The sequence below is a fragment of the Neodiprion fabricii genome, chromosome 3 (assembly GCF_021155785.1).
Source record: "Neodiprion fabricii isolate iyNeoFabr1 chromosome 3, iyNeoFabr1.1, whole genome shotgun sequence".
Taxonomy (NCBI): domain Eukaryota; kingdom Metazoa; phylum Arthropoda; class Insecta; order Hymenoptera; family Diprionidae; genus Neodiprion; species Neodiprion fabricii.
In genome coordinates, this window is record NC_060241.1 from 22,242,865 (window position 1) to 22,264,307 (window position 21,443).

Here is a 21,443-nt window from a genome sequence, read left to right on the forward strand (position 1 = left end):
TCTTCCTCTTCTTCTTCCTCCTCCTCCTCCTCGTCCACCTCTTGCCCCAAAGTCGAGTTTCACCAGGTAGCGGGCCTGGAGCGCCGAAACTACGGAGCACTTGTCCCTGAAGTCGAGTTTCACCAGGTAGCGGACCTGGAGCGCAGAAACTACGGAGCGCTTGTCCTGAAACTCGAGTAGCACCAGCAAGCGAACCCAGAGCGCAGGATCCAGGAGGTAGAGAACCCTGTACTCGAAATCTGCTGAGCGCGATTCTCACACGTCCGCTCTGCTGCGCGGTTGTTTCCAGACTGAGGAATTCGGCTAGCTGATTACTATAGATCGACGACGTCAGAGAAAAAAAAATTTAGGTCAGGTCACTGTCTGAACATCCGAACATCCAAATTTTGGTTTCGAACTTTAATACTATGTATGATGTATGATGTATGATGTATGATGATATGATATGACGTATAATGACTTTAGAGTTTTACATTTCGGACAAGAAATATGAACTTTATCTTTTCTGCCGATTCCAGACTCAAGCGGCAAGGCCCTTCGATGGTCAGCCGTTGAATGAAGATGTATTCTGCTAATGACGCTGCCTTTCTGCGACAGTTAGTTCTGACGATCATACAGAAAATCAGTTAGAATTGAATCAGAGACAATCGCACGGTCATTTGATGGGAATCAACGGAAGAAACTTGAAAGTCTTCGGACCTAGAATTAAATTTCAATATTTGCCCAATTAAATTATGTATATCGTTAAAATATTTGATCATGCGATATAGTCTGACAGAAATCGACAAACTTAGTCAATAAAAGGTCTATTCTAACAAAAATAAAGTTGACACCAATATGAAATCACACTCAGCTTGAAGTATTTTATATTGGAGATTGCACAAATATGGGATGAAAATGGGAAATTAGCATGTGTGATGTAACTCTTGTAATCTCCTTAAATCGTATTTGTTTGAAGTATTGTAATTCTAGATAAGTAGGAAAAACGAGTATCCTCAGCTGAAAAATTAATGCAAACAGTAACATAATGATACCGTTAACGAAACAGAAACTTTGAATCCGTCGGATTCTATTGCTAATCTCTTTAAAATTTGGAATAACAATCAGATGACTGTGTAACAAGAGATGGTCAGGTATAGCTTCAGTATTTATCATCAAACTATTCTAATTGGATTGTCGTTTGAGGAGCTTAAATAATAATATTTTCAACTGCAGAAACATTCAAAATCTTTAATCATGGATTAAAAATGATTGAAAAAACCGAGAGAAAACCTAATTCAAAACGTTGTAGCATCCAAACAGAAACGAATCAAGAGAAATTTATTTATTCAAAACGTATTAGATAGATTTAAATATGTACCAAAAAATTGAATAGGAATAAGAAGAAACAAAACTGCATGTTGCAGATTGATCAAATAGATATTACACTTAAAACCTAATAAAATGGATAGAAATCGAAGCCCTCGAAACATATTCGAAACAGTACCACGATTAATTCCGATTGATTTTCGCATCATGTAATACATTTCCTTGAGGATTTCCGGATGGCAGACATCAGAATGAATCTGTTTTAATATGTTTTATATGCCAGAATGACTGTAAAGTATTAAAAAATAAACGGACATGAGTAAAGTGACAATCTCGACGTTGAATGTTTGAATGCATACCTGTGTGTAATTCATGATCCCGTAAGTTTAAAATGGGAAGGATTGTGCGGATGTAAAGGCACTCGGAAATGCTCGGAGGTATTCGGAAATCATCGGGCGGGTGCATATTACAATGATTGTATCCAGCCATGTGCAGCCATAGCAGCCACTGTAGGACGCGTGTTTGAGATCATAACCAAAAAACGTCACCAGCTACGTTCAAGAGTACGATACATACAAAGGACGTATTGAGTTGCTAAAACATTAATATTTGAATAAAAAAATTTCAAAAATGGCACAAGATTATGATTTGATAAAAACGATCGTAGACGATGAGGAAGTCCCTGATTATTCGGACAAATCTGACGAAGAAGACGACGTAAGTTAAAAATACTTTTCACTATAACCTGATCTCGCACATGATATTAGCAGAGCTAAACTTTTATTTACTGATATGGTTACATTTTAGATACATATTTTTTTCTTGTAACAATTTTTAACCAGTAATTCACAAAATTATTTTCCTCGTCTGATTTTAATAATGCTTTCGCTATGCGCACTACGGAGTGAACCTGTACTGATTCCCACGGGCATGCCTAATGTTTACATGTACCGAATTTTGGGCAGTGTTATATCTTCGCTGGTGTTTTTATCAAGTATTGTAGAATTTCGATATTGGAAACTACACAAACACACGAGACATGAATCGTGCTGTCGGTATTTGTCTCCATTAAAGGGATAGAAATGCAACTCTGTTAAAGTGCGGGTCATTTTTTGCCGATCCATTCTTATTTAGGTAGTAACTGGTCTAACTGACCCTGCGCACATCATGTAAAATCATTCAATGCCTCAACAAAGTTGCAATTTATTGGTATTATGTATCCCTGTGACGGCATCAGACAATGGTAGCATGATTCGCACCTCGTGTGTATATGCAATATGGTGGGTCGTATGAACTCATCATCTGCGTCAAAGATAGGCGAGATGCAAGTATTTGCAGTGTCTGAAGTGATGGTTCTAAGTTTACTCTGTGGTGTGAATAATGTGCTGTTTTGATAAACACTCTTTATTCCTATTTTATATTCTGCAGTATCAACCACGTAAGCAAAAGAAACAGGAGAAGAAAGATTTTGATAGTGATTTCCAATTCATCAGCAATGCCTCTGAGTATAATCAAGACACTTGGGATGATCTTAGCAAATACATAAAGCGAAAAGCAAAGACAAAACTTGATGATAAAATACAGAAAGTAAGGAAAGAACACGAAGAAGAGGTACGCATCTGTTTGTCAATCAAATAATTTAACTTTAGTTACCACATGCTTGAAAAGGACGCAATAATTTCAAATGTTTTATCCCTCCACGGAACCCGTTTTTTTACTGCTTCTATGGAACTCCTGGGTCTTTTATGTCCTGCCCTGGTTTTTTTATTGGCTTGGAACAAAAAAATTGATCCGTGAGCTAAACAAATTTCTGAGAAAGAAAAGCCCTGTAGCTCAATTTTAGTAGGTTTTCATGCAACTTTAATATTCTGTATCTGATTCACACGTGATAAATCAGAGGAGCTCTTCTTTAATGGGAATTCGTTTCAGTACAAAACCAACTTTTTTAATCTGCCAAGGAAAAAATTTTTGGGCCACCTTAATATTCATAAATGATGCCGTATTTATATAAGTATCAATTTGTACTCTTTGCTATTTACCAAAAGGATATTGGATTTTGTCGTGTCTTGGCTTTTCCGGTTCCACCACCAATAACTTCTTTTAGGGAGTGGAGCCATTTCCAGCTCTTCTTATATTTCAGAGATATTTAAGAACAAAGTTTGGGTTGTGCCTCAAAAGACCAAAGTGTACCGTGGAGGGTTCACTAATCCTCAGTCTCAATAGAATCTAAAACAATGATAGATTACTTTTTCTTCTCTAAGAACAATTTTTTTGAAAACCCTGCTATAATTTTAAGTTTCTACTATACGTATACATACTCATAAATTATTTTTCTATTGTACAAGTGTTAGAAGGTTAATAAATATATCATAATCCATCAACTTGTCTGCTTAGAACGGAACTGAAGACAACCCAATTAAGATAGAACAAGAAGCTGTCAATGAGGAAGGGATTTATCTTTCTGACGATGAGCTTAAAAGAGGTATTTTAAACGAATAATTTATGTATCACATATTGATCTTGATACACATCAAAGCTTGTGGTATTCAACATAAGTTGAGTACTTCTATCTCGGATCTTGTTCATCTTGCTCCAGAATCAAGAATTACTGCAGCATTCATTTGTGTTCTAATATAAGCCATCATTTCCATGTAAACTAGATAATTTTAAAATGCGAAATAAATGGAAAAACATAAAGTGAGCCAATTGGCTTATAAATGGCACGATACGGTACTTTACTTTTAGTACTAATAAAAAATACTCTGAAAATTACAATATTTATTGGATACTACAAATCGTTACAGACAACTTCAGAGTGAAAGAACGAAAGGGTAAAACGAGAAAACAAACTTCCTTAAACAATGATTTGGATTTAATGGACTTTGAAGAGGCTTCAGGTTTTGATGAGCATGCATCATTCTATCAAATGAATTTATCCAGACCTTTACTTAAGGTAACGACGATTGTAATAATTGATAACACTGTTTTGAACTGCTTGCTAGTGCTCGAATAAGTAGTCCAATCTTGTATTCAACTTGCAGATTAGAAATCCTGAAGATTGATAAGTCTGATTGTTTCAATGTCAATTACTTACTATTTACAGGCTATATCAGCTATGGGTTTCGTACATCCAACACCAATACAAGCAGCAACTATTCCTATTGCTTTGATGGGTCGAGATATTTGTGGGTGCGCAGCTACTGGTACAGGGAAAACTGCTGCATACATGCTTCCCACTTTGGAAAGGTTAATATACAAACCTGCCGAAGGTACAGCAGTATCTAGAGTTCTGGTACTTGTGCCAACCAGAGAACTAGGTGTGCAAGTATATCAAGTAACAAAACAATTGGCCCAGTTCACTACTGTTGAAGTTGGACTATCTGTTGGAGGATTAGATGTTAAAGTGCAAGTAAGAAAATCAAATCGGATTGAGTAAAACTTACTTTCAGTCTAAGCATGTCGAGGCGTTTATTTATAACTTTGACTTCTTTCTTGATGACACTTTCGCCATAGGAATCAGTTTTACGAAAAAATCCTGACATCGTAATAGCGACCCCTGGACGTTTGATTGATCATTTAACAAATACACCGACATTTGCTCTGGACAGTATTGAAGTGCTCATTTTAGATGAAGCTGATAGGTGAGGAGAAAAATTACTAATATCAAAAGATGGATATGAAAACACTATTTTTAAAGAAAATTGTGATATTCTCGGCATTTATATTCAGTCTATAGATCTGAAACTACTGTCTTCTGCGTTATTAAAAATCATTATTTTCCTAGAATGCTTGACGAATACTTTGCTGAGCAAATGAAACATATTGTGAGACAATGCTCGAGAAGTAGACAAACGATTTTATTCTCTGCAACTATGACAGAAGAAGTGAAAGATTTGGCTGCAGTATCTTTGGATAAACCTGTCAAAGTATTTGTCGATAGCAATCAAGATGTTGCGTTTAACTTGAGACAGGAATTTGTTAGGTAAGCTTGAGAATTATTTTTCTAGACAAATCAATTTCTTTCCTTGTTATCTCATCAGAAGTAAAATATTATGATAAGTAACACATTAATGAGTAGTTTTTGGAAACAAAACAGACTGTAATGTCAATGCCATGTTCATTTTTTCTAATTGCATTCCAGGATTCGTAAGGAGAGAGAAGGTGACCGTGAATCTGTTTTAGCTGCTCTCATCTGCAGAACATTCCACGACCATACTATGGTTTTCGTTCAAACTAAGAAACAAGCACACAGACTTCATATTTTGCTAGGTTTATTAGGTGTAAAGGTTCGTGAAGTATTCAAATTACAAAGTTTATTAGACTTCGCCTTACAATATTGATACATTCTTTTCTATTCATTACTATTAGAAAGCTATCTAATAAATAGATAAGGTCCCCATGTTTCGATCAAACATTATCATTGATTGTTGTTTACCAATTGTCTAGGTAGGTGAGCTACACGGTAATTTAACACAACCTCAACGTTTGGAAAATTTAAGGAAATTCAAAGACGAAGAAATTGACGTTCTTTTAGCCACCGATGTTGCAGCACGTGGTTTGGACATCAGTGGTGTAAAAACAGTTATAAATTTTGTCATGCCTGCTACTATTCAACATTATATTCACAGGTCAGTTGACAAATAATAATTAAATGTAGTCGGGAATTTTACCGAAGTAAACTTGGCCGCTCAATATATGACAAAACAAAAAAAGTTTTGCTATCGATTGCATTTCGTTTACCAACGTTTGCCATATCTTTATTTTCGTTTGCCCTTTCTCAGTTCGAAAGTTATTCATTTTACGAAAATTACCTTCACATAGTTGGTCCCCCAACATACACCAAATCCAATGATTTTTTTGTCATTGATTTTCCTTCATTTGCCATATCTTTATTTTCGTTTGCGCCTTCTTAGTCCAGAAGTTATTCTCATTCGAAACTGAACTTCACGGAGTTGGTTCTCCAACATACATACAACGAAAATAAAGATATGGCAAACATTGGCAAACCAAGAACAATCGATGGCAAAAAAAAAATTTGATTCGGCATATGGTGGGGGCCAAATTGGCAAAGGTGGCCTCCTCAATTTCCGAAAACAGATAACTTTGAAAGTTAGAAGGGGCAAACGAAAATAAAGATATGGCAAAGTTGGCAAACGAAGTGCAATCGATGGCAAGAAAATTTTCAGATCTGTCATATATTGGGGGGCCAAATTCACTTTGGTAGGAATTTTTACTCTATAAAATATGCTGTGTCAACTAAAATTTATGCAGAGTTGGACGAACTGCTCGAGCAGGTCGGGCGGGTGTTTCGGTTTCATTGGCTGGTGAACAAGAACGTTTATTAGTAAAAGAAGTAATCAAACAAGCTAAAAATCCTGTCAAGAACCGAATAATTCCTCCGGATATAATCGAAAAATATAACAAAAGATTAGGAGCACTCGAAAAAAATATCGAGGCAATACTCCAGGAGGAACGTGAAGAAAAAGAATTAGCGAAGGTCGAAAATCAAGCCAAAAGAGCAGAAAATATGTTGAAAGGTGACGATGGCAAAACTCAAAGGTCATGGTTTCAGAATGACAAGGAGAGAAAACTGGAAAAGGGTAAGTACGAATATGATAAAATGATCTGACAGTTAGCCAAAATTATTCTATTATTTAATATCCCTGATGCAATGGATAACATTACTAATGGATTTATGAACTCTAACTTGCACTAAATTTTTTTGCCGACATAGATAAATTGCTATTAACTGAGAAGAAAGATAAAGGAAAGGGGAAAAAGAAACAGGAAAAAGAACCATCAAATGCAGTCAACGAAAAAGCAAAAGAAGCGAAAAGAAAAAATCCTAAAAAAGAAACTGCAGAAGACAGAGCAAACAAGGAAATGGATAAAGTTGCCGCATTTCAGGCAAGATTAGCCAAACGGAATAATAAACAGAAGAAAATCAGATCTGTCGTTGATGACGATATGTATGTATCTTCTAAAAAACAAGGTAAGTTTACTCACAGTTCAATCTACAAAATTAACAAACATGTATTTGACAATGAAAGATATTTCAATTTCGAATGATTTTTCTACAGGATCGTTGAAAAGATCAAGATCTTCATTCGCTGAAGATTTGACGGACACAAGTAAGAAGGGAGTGAAGAAAATGCGTTACGAGTGAGTTTAATATTTAAATAAATCCAATTGCACTCATATAAAAACTTTAGATGAGGTCAGGTTATACTTGAAAAAAATTATCTGTAATTCAAAAATCATCCTTTCTATTTCTGCACACTTCTCTATATCAAACTCAAGTTAGTCTAGACTAACAAATATTGGTTTTAAATTATTTAGTATAACAAAGATCACGAAACTTTTTTCAGAGCAAATGATAAGAAAAAACAGAAGAAAGGAAAAGCTTTTGGCAATGACAAATCGAAACAGAAACCAGGGAAGCTTTTTGGGAAACCAGCGGGAGCTAAACCCAAAGGTCAAAAAAGATTCAGAAAACGTAGATAAAATGTAGATTACCTGTGTTAATATAATAATAAAATGTAAATTACCTGTGTTATTATAATAATAAAATGGTAATCTGTAACTATCATCTACTTTCAATGAAATCGATCGATAGTGATACGCGTCAAGTGTAGTTTCGTAATTTGTTTTATTATAGAACCAATACAATACCTTATTTATGTCACAGACTGACAGATAATATTGAATATTTGCAATCTGCCTCTCGTTTGAAATATGCATCATCGAGTTCTCTGTCCTATTCGCAGAAATTACAGTATTAGCTTATAGGTATATAGCAGCATTTATAAATGCAACGAGTATTACTGGTTCAATGGTTATTGTGAATAAAATGTTTCATCCATGTATGGATGTAAACAATTTTTGATTGGATAGAATATAATCAAATGCTTGCCGCGTGTTTATTCGAGAGAATAAAATAACAAAGTTATTCACCTTTCTGGCTTGATATTATTTTCAGTTTTTGTTGAATTTTTCTAAAGTGCAATGTGGAATTTTTGACTTGTAACAATAGATAATTAATTGTAATAATGGTCAATTAAACATTATTGGCAAGCACAATGGTAAGTACTCGTTCTATATTATGATGTATCTAAAAGTTATATGACGACTGAGAGTTCTATGAAAAAGCCAGATACTGTAAAATCTGTTAATAGATACTACGTTTTTATCTTGTTTTTTATTTTTATTTTGTAGGTTGCTTAAATACAATAAACACATTCATCCGTCTTTGTTCACAATTAATATGTTTCATTCATACTTACATTCAAGTTAATTTAATGTTCTTTAATACAATAATAGTTATACCGTTCAGGTAAAAAAAAAAAAAAAAAAATGTAATCAGAACTAGGCCTGTGCGAAACTTTTATTCTCTCAAAATTTTTACGAAAATACGTTCACGATATCGAAAGTTGAAAATACTTGAAGAATAATGGATAAGATTTTTTTTTACAAACATTGAATATACTTGCAATGTTGGTGAAGAATGTTTACAACAATGCCTGCAACTCATATGATCACTCATAAATATCTACAATTTCCAAATAGCTGGGTAATAATTTTATGACAACTAAAAATAATGCATTCTCTTATCGTAAAAGTCGTAAATGTAATATTTAGCAAGAAAGAAACATATATTTAGGATGATAAAAATTGGGCACAAGCATTCTTTTCAACATTAATTTACAACAAAACTCGACTCTAATGAAATTTGCGAAGTTTGACATATTTTTCAGGAATGGCATTGGCTAATTCTCAGCAAATGGTTAGCTAGAATTTATAAATTACTTAGGGTATTATTAGCAAATAAAATACAGAAACTATTATGTATATCACGTTTCATACAAATAAGACTACGAACCAAGAAAATTTTCTATTGTCTATCGATTATAGATCATCAATATACCAACGAATATATGCGTCAGAACTTAATTAAAGTTAGGCATGAATAAAACCGATTACCTAGGAATCATCAAACACAAAAGCAATAACTTAGCACTCGCTGTTAGCTATGCGACAACAATATGTAATAATACAAACATGGAAAGCTATCAGCGTACAGTATAACAAGCATTTGATACCATCTGGAATGGTAATAAATATATGAATCTGTAAAATAATATTAATTCCAGTTGTCGATTTGGGACCAAATTTCTATTATGAAACTTTGCTTGGACCCTTACTATGATAGGAAACAAGTATGCAGCATGAATCTTGTGATGAATAGTTTCTTCTATTATTATATTCCAATTTTTATGAACTGATTTTAATATGTAAAATGTGTAATTTTTTACATCTTGTTCAACTCGTTATTCTATACGTATATTGAATATGAATGTATCCAAGCATGATTAAAATACTAAACTTTGTAAACAATGAAAATGGAGGACAAATTGCTAACTCAGCGTACTAAAAATACATTTTCATTTAATATATTCGTACCAAACGTATTAGCAAAAAATGATGCTGCAAGAAATCTTCAGCAGATGAAGGCGACATTAATGATCAAATTCAAGGTTGATGAAATTTATTTTTTCCATTACTCGTAGAGTAAGAGTTATTATCATGTTGCACTGTCCTGTGAACTTTCGTGCCTACATGTGTTTAAAAATAATTATTAGCAAAATCGTTCCAACCACAAAACTACTCCACCCTAGCCATTTATTAGCAGAAAAGAAAATATCAAGTCACCAATGTAAAATTGTTACTGAAATCTTGCAAGCATTTATTAGTAAACAAGGCTTGTAGACAAAAACTTGCAGCTAATGTCATCGCACAGAGTTTTCATTACATAACAATAGAAATAATAGTAATCATAATAATATTAATAGAAATGAACAACTTTGGATTACTCAGCTGATTCGCACACACCAGTTAGCTGAGAATATGAATGTAAGTAAGCCAACTTAGCTGTGTCACTTCTTTTAAAGCTCGCATTTGCATTGGACGTCGTTGAAAAATTAGTAATTGATATTTTTTTCAAAGAATATCATTGAGAAATATCCAATCTAAATACTAGAGATTTGCCCAAATTATCAACTTAAATCTTTGCCATACTAGAACAAGTAAAAAAGTAGACCTTACGATAAACAAGGAACACTCAAAAATATAAATTAATTTCTTTGCAGTATAATTCAAGATGACCTGAAAATTACCGAAATCTCTGGTAATCTAACTTTAGCTTACATAAAGCGCGATTACCAAACGATACTGACTGACTGGCAAATTACTTTCATTCAAGATTAGTATAAAATTAAATAAACTTATCCAATGAGAACTATCTCATCTGTATAATGTAAAACAAAAGATTCTTGTGAACTCAATGCCATGCAAGCTTTAATCGACAGCAATTCGACTGTTATCAAAACTAACTTAATGTAAAAAAAAGTTGACTCTTGACAGAAAAAAAAGAAACGTAAGATAGATAATTTGTATGCAAGAATTCTATTATCAAGACGCCTAGCCTAATGTGTTAAGGAAATGAAACACCCTCAAAAGTTGACAGATATGAGTATATAATTCATAAAATATTACAAACTGAACATTTAATATGATAGTGGACTGTGAAATGTAAAGTGTATTATCCTCAACTGTATTAACCCTAAAACAGTTTTTTTTTTTATGTAGGTGATAATTTTTAAACAAACAATTAAACCAATTGAATGAATCTAAACGAGACCAGTTCAAAAATCCTACCTAAACCTTGTTTCAGTCTTAAATTCATGCTTAAGTTATGACAAGATCCAATCAACTAATGAATTTGATGATGTTAACTCATATATTCATAACACAGCCAGAGGGTACCACGAATAATACCTAAACATGTATTCGCATACAGAAGACTTTTAAAATTATACTGAACAAACGCAACGTACCGTAATACGTTAGGGTAAAATTAAATTCCATGTCTGACGCAAATGCAAAATTATTTATTAAAGGAATCTCTGCGATATTGTCCTACAAGTTTTCCCAAGAATGAGTTTTATGAATTATAAACAAATATGTGTCAGCGATCAAGTGTAGTGCGTCATAACATCAACGGGTAAACTTCTAGAAATACGCGAACGACTTAGGTGTAATAATTGTTGTGTATAACCAAAATATTCTGTTTCCTAATTTGTAAACTGTTTTTTTCTTCAGATTTTTTTTTCTCATATATTTACTGTATTATATCGATCCCCATACGCCCCACTCCTCTCCCACGACGCAACCACACACATGCTTGATTCACTTCAAATTAATTTTATCAGAATCTCTGTGCATTCTTTTGGCTGGTGGTTCTTCGATCTGGAATTATTAAAAAATCCAAACATACAACACTTAATTCGTCAATCACTTCATTTCAATATAAGATGTGTAGTTAAAGAGACTTGCTGTGTTTATCGTATTTTTTATCATACCTCGTCATCCAATCCAGGAAGTTGGATTCTAGTCTCTGATGCTTCTGCAGGCTGTAAGTAATAAATAGTACCGATGGTTTACAAAAGAAATACTGATAAGTAACAATTAAGACATGTTGCATGTTGTTTAGAGTAAATGTAACATTGGGTGTATAGATCCATTCACAACTATATTGACTAATTCAACGTTTCATATACAAAGGGGTAATAAATACTTTTTCATGTTCAAATGATTTATCTTCGAATACATCTCATCTACAAAATGCATTAAACCCCCACCTTATGAAAGTGAAATAAAAAATTCTGGGAAATATAAAATATTTACTGCAAATTGCATCATTACCTGTGCATCAATACATTCCATTTCTCCGATTTGCAGCTTGAAACGCAGATTAACATTGTGTACATAACATATTGTGTGTAGGATGCACAGAATTAAAAAAAAATAACTACATTAAATCAATACTAAACAGTATTTACACCAAATGATCTTTGCTTTAATATTAATGAAAAATTCTATCACTCTTATGAAATACTAGCTGATAGCAGTTCAAATAACGTCGATCAAGAGACAAATGTAATATTGCCTATATCTCAGATTAGATCTAAATTATTTTTATACATAACTACCTGTTGAAACAGAAAGCCCTGATTTATCTTCAAATTTTTTCGAGTACGAGCATCTCAAATATGATTTAGACTTGTTCAAAAAAGATCCACATCTTTTGAATTAACCAATCTACATTGGAATGTCTACATTGAAATGTAATGAAATTCTTCAAATATTACAATTTGTCATTATACACAGCGACTTGATTTCAACATTCACGCTATTGGGCAGTATAACTATTATAATAAAAATATTGATTTTAAAAAATTACTTACTCTGGCGTCTGTTTCATTCGGTCCAATGCCTACTTCCTTTTGCTGTTTCGATTTTGTTCTACGTTGAGGCCTGTCATTACCCATGTGTGTATTGTGAAGTAGACCTTTTGCTTTGGGACTGGACATATTTACTTGCATTTCAGCAGGCAGATAATTTTTAGAATTTACCAACAGTTCATCAGCCTTCTTGAAATACATTGTAGGAATGCGGGTTTCACTCGGGAACTCTTTCAAATCGAAGTTTGTTGTCTTCGAAAATATAACATTCATAGCTAAATCACACACAGCCCATAGTTTCTGGAAAAAAAATAAATAAAAGATTATAGTTGATCCATAAATGGTTGGGCAAGGCTACAGAAGCTAAGTTCTCTGGTTACATGCGAAATAATTTCAAACAAACGTGATTCTCTGCTCACATAGTTGACATTGTCATCCTCTGGTTTCAACGCATCCTTGTGACTTTTCATTCGTTCAATCAGGTTTTTGTAAAATCCGTAACAGTAGAATTCATTTTTGGTTATCAGTGGCTCCAGGATGTACCAAAGACACTGCTGAATGACCTTAAGTTGGCTTACGTCATTATAGTTTGTGAACTCGGGATCGTGCGCCAGAATTGGCACCGCAAATACCAGCATGTAGTCTGGTAAAATGTGGGGTAATTGACCTAACGGTAAGTAATACATATATTATGGTAAGGTCATTGAGATTGATCAGTACCAAAGAATATCCCTGTTTAAGAGGGCCGAATGCCCCTGTCTCGAGATTTATAAACTATCTGTTTAGAAATGTTTTTTGGGTCATAAGAACATGTGTTAAGCGACGCATTTGTTGTACAAATTTTACTGCATTAACTTTTAAATTCTAAACTTCAATTTTATACTTTAACACCTCCCATGAAATCGATTTGTTTCTTCAACACTTTTTCCCTACTTTCGGATTAAGACAAAAATATTCTTTATAGCCTTCAAATATCATTTAATATTCAGGGAAATATGTAGATTGAAAAATTAATAAATTGATCTCCTTACCCATCGCTTTGTCCACTGTTCCCAGTGAGAGTGTTTTTACATAGTCTCTTCTCTTGTTAATATCTGTTTGCATGTATGTCTTCAAAAGATATTTCAGCCTCTTATCTTGCTCTTTACCAGCAAGTGCGTAATACCCCATAAAATCAAGAGGTAAGCATTTATTTGGTATCCCTCTGCCCAGACCTTTGTGAAGTTTACCTCCAAAAGCTTCTCTAACCTGTGGAACTTCATCCTGAAAATAACGTATTTCATTTTTACAACTCAGTATCAGAGCTGCCCTTCTTTTACTGTATCTTTGACTAATGCTGCTGCTTCATGAACTTACAACCATGAGTTGAGATAGATTGTAGAATTGCTCCGCCGTGAATTGGTCTCCTACTCCCTTCTGCTCGCATATCTTAAGCATCGAGCACCCAGCCTGCAATCTGAGCCAGCTCATCTCTGCCCTACTTAATCGGCCTTGTTGCAAAAGGTCACCTTTATTTACTACAAATGCATTAAGCATTCTGAATGTTTTTTGGGCAGAAAGAACGTCACTTTTAAGTCCCAACAGCCACCTGGCCATACATTTTAATGCTTCTAAACGGCAACGTGTTTCTTCAGGTAATTGATCTTCTCGACACCAGTCTCCTTCTATAACATCTGTAGTTTGTTCACTGTTTTCCTTGACCAGCAGTTCTTTGACAATCTGGAATGTTAAAATCATCACCACCAAAACTTGTTACTCGAAATAAATATGAAATGCTGGAAGCACAAAATTTTATTGCTTTACATAATGTCACTTTGTTCTGAGTTTTTTCAAACAACAACGTGAACGTTTCAATTAGGTTTTTAATCAATTTACCTTTCTAGAGACCATATTCTTTATTTGTATTTGATACTTGTCAGGCAAATTGTAGGCGATATGTCCCAATGTAACAATTGATGTTCGGTAATGTTCTGAAGTTGGTGTGAGTGTGTTTTTGATCCTTTCAATGATTTCGGGGAATATGGAATCGTGAATATTCGCCATATTAACAAACAAGCACCTAATTGCCTGTTTGGCTTGTTTCGGAGTACCAGTTTCAGCAAATGTTTTACACAAAGGGACCATGAGGTTCATTATGTCAGGGGCCACCTCAGACAATGACTTATATTTTCCCAAAAATGTAAATATAGACAGGACTAATGGTGCGACCATTTCATCATCAAGCTCTAACAAGTTGACCAAACGCATTAGTATGTCGGCGTGAAGGAAATGAGGGCCAAAAACGAATGATAACATCTGGAAGGTGACAGAGAATCTTTGATATTATGTGTACATAATAAGATAACTTATATCTAAAGCATTAGAAAAATATAGTATAAATAATGATTCAAACAATTTAGATTCACGTAATTAATCAAATTTATTTACCACAAGCAATCTCAATCCCTTTTCACCAGCGTTGTTCGGATTCAACCCGACTTCTTCAATGACATTACCTCCTTTTAAACAGTCCAAGACATATCCAATTAATACCTAAAAGAAAGATAAAAATGTAAACTTAAAATTCGAAATTCAGGATCTTCGTTACACGATTGAGGTCATTAACGTGCCATTATTTGCATTCTTGTAATATTACTTTCCAAATTTTCAGTATATTTACCCGAATTGCTTCTTCATCTATCATGACTGAGCTTACTCTCTCTAACAACATTTTGATTGTGTTGTAGTATAGATTAGTCATAACCGGTTGACCCAGCTTCTTGAGGACTAAACTCGTAGTTTCAGCGCATTCTTTACAGGTAACATTAGGTTGTACAATGGTTTCCATTCCTTGAAGCAATGTCGGGTCTTTCTTCATATGAAGGCTAAATTTCTGTAAAAATTCTTGTGCCTTCATTGGATCTGGTAGAAAACGTGATATCTGTGAAACTTTGGCCAACAAGTCTCGATCACGACTGGGAGATTCTGGCTTCTTTGTAATCTCAACCCATTCGACAACAGATCTTCTCACCCTATTGCAAAAGAATATCGAATGAAATATATACCATTTGTCCTAGAGTTTCAAAGTGAAAGTCGAACAAATCTACTCACGCTAATTGATGCTTTTGCAGCTCAACAAATGCTTTGGATGCATGATCATCGATAGTTCCCAATAAGTGATATAATTTTTTCATTCTCTCTTCTGGGCTTAGTTGGTACGGCACTAAACACGTATTAAGTAGTCTTTCGACAAGTAATCTATCTTCCATTCCAGCCATGTAATATCCATGCAAAATTTTATCTTTAATCCAAGTCACTGCCTTTTTAGTAGCTTGAGGTACGTCAGCGTCGTTGAGATGCTTTTTGTAAATCATTGCCAATCCCGACATAGCTTCTTTCCGAATTTTAAACTGCAAATTAAGTATAATTCATTAAGAATACAAACTTGACACATGTCATTGACCAAAATGACCTAATGAACTGTTTGTATAATGAATCTCACTTTTTTGTCCAGTGTTCTTTCCTTCACAAATTCCAGCAGATCTTCACTGTCTGACACAACTTCAAAATCTCTTCGTGCGGTGGTAACAATTGCCATGACGACTTCGTACCTTACGCTTTCGTCTGCATCATGTTGCCTTAATTTCAATGTATCGGTAATGTCTTTTCTGAGCTCCGAATGATTCAGTAAGAAATGCATTGAATACTGAACACACTTTATGCGAATTGATACGCTTATGTCGTTAAATCTACCTAGAAACGCTCGCCACAGCTGGGTATGCTGTATAGCTAGCTGCGATCCTTTTTCTGAGAACATTCTAGCGAGTAAAGCTACGGCACCCAGCCTCTCGTTCTCCAAAGATGATTTCAGTTTACATTCTAACTGTGGAAGGACGGATAGCAGAACACTAGGACAAATGTGATTCAATTCGTATATCAAGTCGTAGACTTTTTTACATATCTGTAGACCTTTCTCTTCTTTTCCAAGAATCAGCACGTGATTAAAGAACTGGAAAATGGTTGAAGTTTCACAACATTATTAATGACAATTCAAATTTGTCAGGTTTAAAAATATCTTCCGCTAATTCTCTGTCTACTCACCGCTTGAATATATGGTTCTAGAGTGTCACTGCACTTAATCACAAGTTCTTTTGCTAACAAGTAAGCATTCTTTTTCTGAGTCTTATTTGGCTCTACAATATTCATGAGAATTATGTCCAATAACTCGTTTCCAACTATATCCGATTCAGTTATAAGTGGACATAACACATCCAGCATAAAGCTTTTTACTTTTCCAGAGTGCTCGTCGCTGGAACGGTAATTACGTGAATATTTTACTACAAATTTCGTCATTTGGAGCTGTTTTTGTATTAAATCTGTTCCAAATAATGTACTGAATATCTTAACATATAATCCGCTAATTCGATTTGTAAAATTGGTGGATTCTCATAGAAACTAAGAAAAATTTAATTGATCTAGTTCCTTACAGTAAATAAACCTCACTATATAAAATTTTGTAATCTATTGGAAAAGTGTAAGTTTTGATCTTGAAATGTAATCAAATTCATTTAATTAAACACTACTTACTTGACTATTTTGAACATGAGTGAAAACAACGCGCAGAATATTTCTTGACAATCTTCCAGTTCGAAGCACATATTAAAAGATTTCACGTAAGCCAAATTTTCAAGCAAGTAAAAGTACCGCTTAAAAGCCGGATCTTTTGGATCCTTCAGACCTGACAGCTGTTTGATGAGGAATAAAAATATTGTCTTCACCTATTGAATAAAAAAACAATAATAGCCGAATATTAGGCAAATAGATTAAAAATCAATAAAATGATTACATGTCCAAGGTGTGAGACAATGATTGCCAAGTATTTCACCCAAGAAATATGAATAATAAATTAAATACAATTCAAAAACTACGAAATGATACTAATTTATTGTTAATCCGTTTGCAAATGTCTTGTGAAAAAAAAAAGACACACATTGCATAAAATATTGATCTCTAAGGGACAGATAAAATTACATAATTACTAGCATCATGTAAAATCCATACATATTTGTACATGTTTCCCTATAATTCATGGTCAACAGAAAACATTAATGCAATTTTCAGGTTTGCTGATTTACTTGACTTCTAACAAGCTTATCGACATTTGTCACATTTCTATTCTCATTTACCTTAAATATAATTGCATGCTTGCATCTTCCGTTCAAAATAACGGGATATTTATAAATCTTTTCTACATTAATATTCTCTAGTATAATTATATTTATTTATTTATTTACCTGGTCAGCATCTTTGTACGGAGCCTCGGGTGCATAAACTCTGAGAACATCAGCGATACAACATGCAATTAATAACTGTACATCTTTACTTTGGTGCATGAGGAAATGATCTTCGGCCAAGTGTAAAGCCAACGGAATGTACTGCTGGTACATTCCCTCATCCTGACCCATAGCTTGCAGGGTATGTGCCAGTGTCTGTTTGTCATAATGGTACCGTCAATTGTTGTACATATATATTGGTTATCTTTGATAAAAATTTCATTGATAAATCAACAAAGTCTTGATTATTTTTGCACAGCAACAATTTTACATTGCAATTGGATATCGCCAAGGCATGAAAAATGATATTCACCTTGAGACGTCTGATCAATTCATCTGGACCGAGATCTTCGGTAACGGATCTGCACCCCTGGGGGTAAACTATTTCTGACATTTTATCAGCTATGTTCCTCGAAGGTTTTGAGAAAAATTTTCTTCGTAATTAGTAGCCTAAAACACCGTCCAAACTCTGCAAAATATGAAGTAATAAAATATTGAGAAAACTTCACTAAGTCTGAGTAGCCGTAATTGCAGGAACTGAAAACCATATGATAATATGAACTGAGTAGCATTTAAATGTCAATAAATGGTGTTTTCAAAAGCATATTTATGATCTATTTAACAGCCATGAAAGGGAACATGTGGAAAACAAATTTGTCCTAGAATTTCATTCATGGAAAAAGCTTTATTTTTTTCTCTTTTTATCACACCGCCATAATATTTCTTGACTAATAATAAAGTTCCCTGATTTTTCCGGGACTTTCCAGTTTTCCATGACCAATGGCAGCTATGAATTATACTAAACCTTTCTAGCTGGAAAGCTAGCTACTTTTCTTCAAAGAAAAATATGCTTTGTTGCAAAATTAAAATATCAATATACACTTATCGAATCTGCTTTACAAGTAATTTATAAGAATTTCATTTCTGCACAGTGAGACCGACAGTTGATGTGAGTATTCAAGCAATATCAACAGTCAAAATGGTTGCAATTATCAATGTTACATTGGAATACAAATTTTCAAAAATTTCGAAGATTTTGTTAGGAGCGAGGGAGACTGAAGCAATACGATTAGTATAATGCCTAAAAAATAGGTCCGGATGACTGAATATGTGCAAGAGGGAAGTAATCATAAACAGCATAAATAGTTTGAACTTTTCTTCAGCGATCAGAAGTGAGTGATAAATTTAAGCGAGAAATTTAGTCATTCCTGGATTCAGCCTAGTCCAAAATTGGACTAGATTGTGAATTTTGTTTTTAATTGCGCATTGTACTACGGAATTATAATTGCAACGGTAAATCGCATTTATCCATGTACATTTGATGGATGAGTATATGGGCCAAACGCTGTGGTGAAAAAAAAAATATACAAACGATGGTACATTTCTTTTACCCATCTGTTCCATCCAAAATTTAAATAATTATCACTACGCCTGATCCAACACTTCAGAAACTAATACAATTGAATTAATAAAAATTATTTAAACAAGATATTGTGCTGGATTGTGTGTTCAGAATCAGATAATATTGGAATTTACATTACACAAGATTTATATGCAATTTCTATTGCAAGCATTATTTGAATCTGTGAAATTACGTTATAAAAGTCAAGTGTTCGTTGAACAATTATTGGTATGTATTACTTGTCAAATACTCTGTTGCTATTTCATAAAACTTGAAATTTTACGAAACAATCCTTTTTGGGTTGTAGGATATCTATTCTACGGATTAAGTGAAAGGTATAATTTGAAAATATCAAGTAATTGTAGAATTATTAAGGAATCTAAATGCAATCACCATCCGTTCATAATTTTCCTAGTTTGAATATTTATAAGACAGAAGGTAGGGAACACAACTAAAATGAGTTCACTTCTGCGAGTATAGCTGATCTAAGAAAACGTCCTAAGCCATAAAATCAAGAAGAAGAATTCAGTAAGCATTCATCAGATACATCATTCCTTCTAGTTTGATTTTTCTGATATTTGATCAATTGACAATAATACGAGATGTTATAGAAATGATTGACGAATTTTTTGCTGAAATACTAGTCCTTCATATCCATTGAAAACTATAAAAAATCAAGAATAACCGACACGCATAGACGATAAGAATGAGCAAAATCATTTTTATTAAAACTACTCCGGAAAAACTAAGAACATCTCCAGAAGGGCTCCAGAAATATCCACGTAAGGCAGTTAGCATTTGATAAATACTAATTTTCAAACATATTTTTCTCTTCTCCAACAGTATTGATATGAATAAAATTTGCGAAACAAATTTTTAATACAGCATTTTTGTTTAGAGTCTGCCATAATTGCTCATATATTTTAAACCAATAGGATAACCACAAGCGAGTTAAGCTTGAGAATATATCGACTGTTTTCAGACAACGGACAATATCATGAAAGTACTAAATACATTCAGCAACTGCAGTTATAACTTCCGGACTATTGTTAATGCGCTTGTTCCTAAAAGAAATTTCTATTATGGGAATCATTTGTTTACTGTAATGTTGCATCAAAATTTCACTAATAGGAGCAAAGGCTTCGCTTGAGTTGACGATACTGAAGTGATGCTTACTAGTACTTTGATTAGTAAGGTAATTTTGATTTTGAAGCGAAAAGAAAATTAAATACACACGGTCGATTGTTTAGTATAATTGTAGAATAATTGGACATTTTTTACACGAAACAAAATCTACTCACTTATGATGCGTGATCACTGCAATGTGATAGCAAACTTGTCAAGGGACACATATCGAGTGATTATTTAGAGGTTATGTCGGCAGTCCGTAAATGATTGCGGCAGGTACGTAAACAATAGTGCATCTTTTTAACAAGATAATGCCATTTTACGAAATCGAATCGGCAGAATGCTCGATGTAATCGTACCAATAGTGCATATTAGAGTGGAAAATTTTACCTCAAGATATGCATAGACACCAAAACGCCTGACACTCAAAATATCAATAAAGCAAATATATCTGTCGGGCTACCACACGACACTGGCTCAGTTTTTGACGTGGTAAAAACAATGCTCGTCACATTCACCACTAAACTCAATTACTGAGGATTTGTCGAAATTTCACCGATTTTTCACACACACTAGGCATGATAAAGTACCCGCTATATCACAAGAAACGTTGTAAAATCAGTTTTGTAAACGGTTAACCATGTCAAAGGACGCGACAGCGCATTCAATGCCCTGAAGTTACCTATGCATGGCCACGTAAGGAAAGGCTTTCTTACACGAAAAGTCAAAATTGTCCAGGAACAAGTTATCAATCCTCGGCAATTATATTATCGACTGCAAATCCGCCATCACTCTCGACCTATTATTACGGATACATACTAGCAAAAAACCTCGCGTATTTATAAATATAATTCACCAGATCCAAATACATTCATTAAATACGGTCCTTACAATTTACGTGTGTCAGTAGTAATATTTATTGCGGGATGTCAATAGCAAACCATACATAGGTTCGAATTCGATTGTAAATATTCGACCTTAGAGTTCTCGTAA

At 33.9% G+C, this 21,443-nt stretch overlaps 2 protein-coding genes across 6 annotated transcripts; one reads left to right on the forward strand and one right to left on the reverse strand.

Annotated features, from left to right (window-relative positions):
• Positions 1 to 1,793: 1,793 nt before the first annotated feature.
• Positions 1,794 to 7,891, forward strand: LOC124177180 (probable ATP-dependent RNA helicase DDX27). Its single transcript, XM_046559279.1, has 13 exons — positions 1,794 to 2,025; positions 2,737 to 2,919; positions 3,703 to 3,790; positions 4,113 to 4,261; positions 4,412 to 4,717; positions 4,822 to 4,949; positions 5,093 to 5,290; positions 5,450 to 5,594; positions 5,755 to 5,936; positions 6,580 to 6,908; positions 7,043 to 7,300; positions 7,389 to 7,470; positions 7,677 to 7,891. Exons 1-13 carry the CDS (start codon positions 1,939 to 1,941, stop codon positions 7,810 to 7,812), a joined length of 2,271 nt encoding a protein of 756 aa, XP_046415235.1. The 5' UTR covers positions 1,794 to 1,938; the 3' UTR covers positions 7,813 to 7,891.
• A 47-nt stretch (positions 7,892 to 7,938) lies between these two features.
• LOC124177179 (sister chromatid cohesion protein PDS5 homolog B-B) lies at positions 7,939 to 21,323 on the reverse strand. 5 transcript variants are annotated; one of them, XM_046559276.1, is made up of 17 exons: positions 21,167 to 21,323; positions 18,234 to 18,389; positions 17,882 to 18,076; positions 17,175 to 17,365; positions 16,689 to 16,896; positions 16,090 to 16,596; positions 15,699 to 15,997; positions 15,268 to 15,619; positions 15,036 to 15,140; positions 14,484 to 14,903; positions 13,965 to 14,327; positions 13,640 to 13,871; positions 13,028 to 13,275; positions 12,612 to 12,908; positions 12,070 to 12,105; positions 11,727 to 11,777; positions 7,939 to 11,613 (listed from the first exon to the last, which is right to left on the reverse strand). In XM_046559276.1, the coding sequence occupies exons 2-17, from the start codon at positions 18,312 to 18,314 to the stop codon at positions 11,554 to 11,556; spliced, it is 3,645 nt and encodes a 1,214-aa protein (XP_046415232.1). In that variant the 5' UTR covers positions 18,315 to 18,389; positions 21,167 to 21,323; the 3' UTR covers positions 7,939 to 11,553. The 5 variants fall into 5 exon arrangements, with proteins under 5 accessions (XP_046415232.1, XP_046415229.1, XP_046415230.1 ...); XM_046559273.1 differs by lacking the exon at positions 21,167 to 21,323 and adding an exon at positions 20,841 to 21,157; XM_046559274.1 differs by lacking the exon at positions 21,167 to 21,323 and adding an exon at positions 20,624 to 20,827.
• Positions 21,324 to 21,443: the final 120 nt, after the last annotated feature.

Excerpts from the sequence above, each read along its gene's own strand:
- LOC124177180 (XM_046559279.1), top strand. The coding sequence starts at position 1,939 with ATGGCACAAGATTATGATTTGATAAAAACGATCGTAGACGATGAGGAA. Across the intron at positions 6,909-7,042 it reads GGAGAGAAAACTGGAAAAGG|ATAAATTGCTATTAACTGAG; the intron begins GTAAGTACGAAT and ends TTGCCGACATAG. Across the intron at positions 7,301-7,388 it reads TGTATCTTCTAAAAAACAAG|GATCGTTGAAAAGATCAAGA; the intron begins GTAAGTTTACTC and ends ATTTTTCTACAG.
- LOC124177179 (XM_046559276.1), bottom strand. The coding sequence starts at position 18,314 with ATGTCAGAAATAGTTTACCCCCAGGGGTGCAGATCCGTTACCGAAGAT. Across the intron at positions 17,366-17,881 it reads CGTACAAAGATGCTGACCAG|GTGAAGACAATATTTTTATT; the intron begins GTAAATAAATAA and ends TTTATTCAATAG. Across the intron at positions 14,904-15,035 it reads AGGGATTGAGATTGCTTGTG|ATGTTATCATTCGTTTTTGG; the intron begins GTAAATAAATTT and ends GTCACCTTCCAG.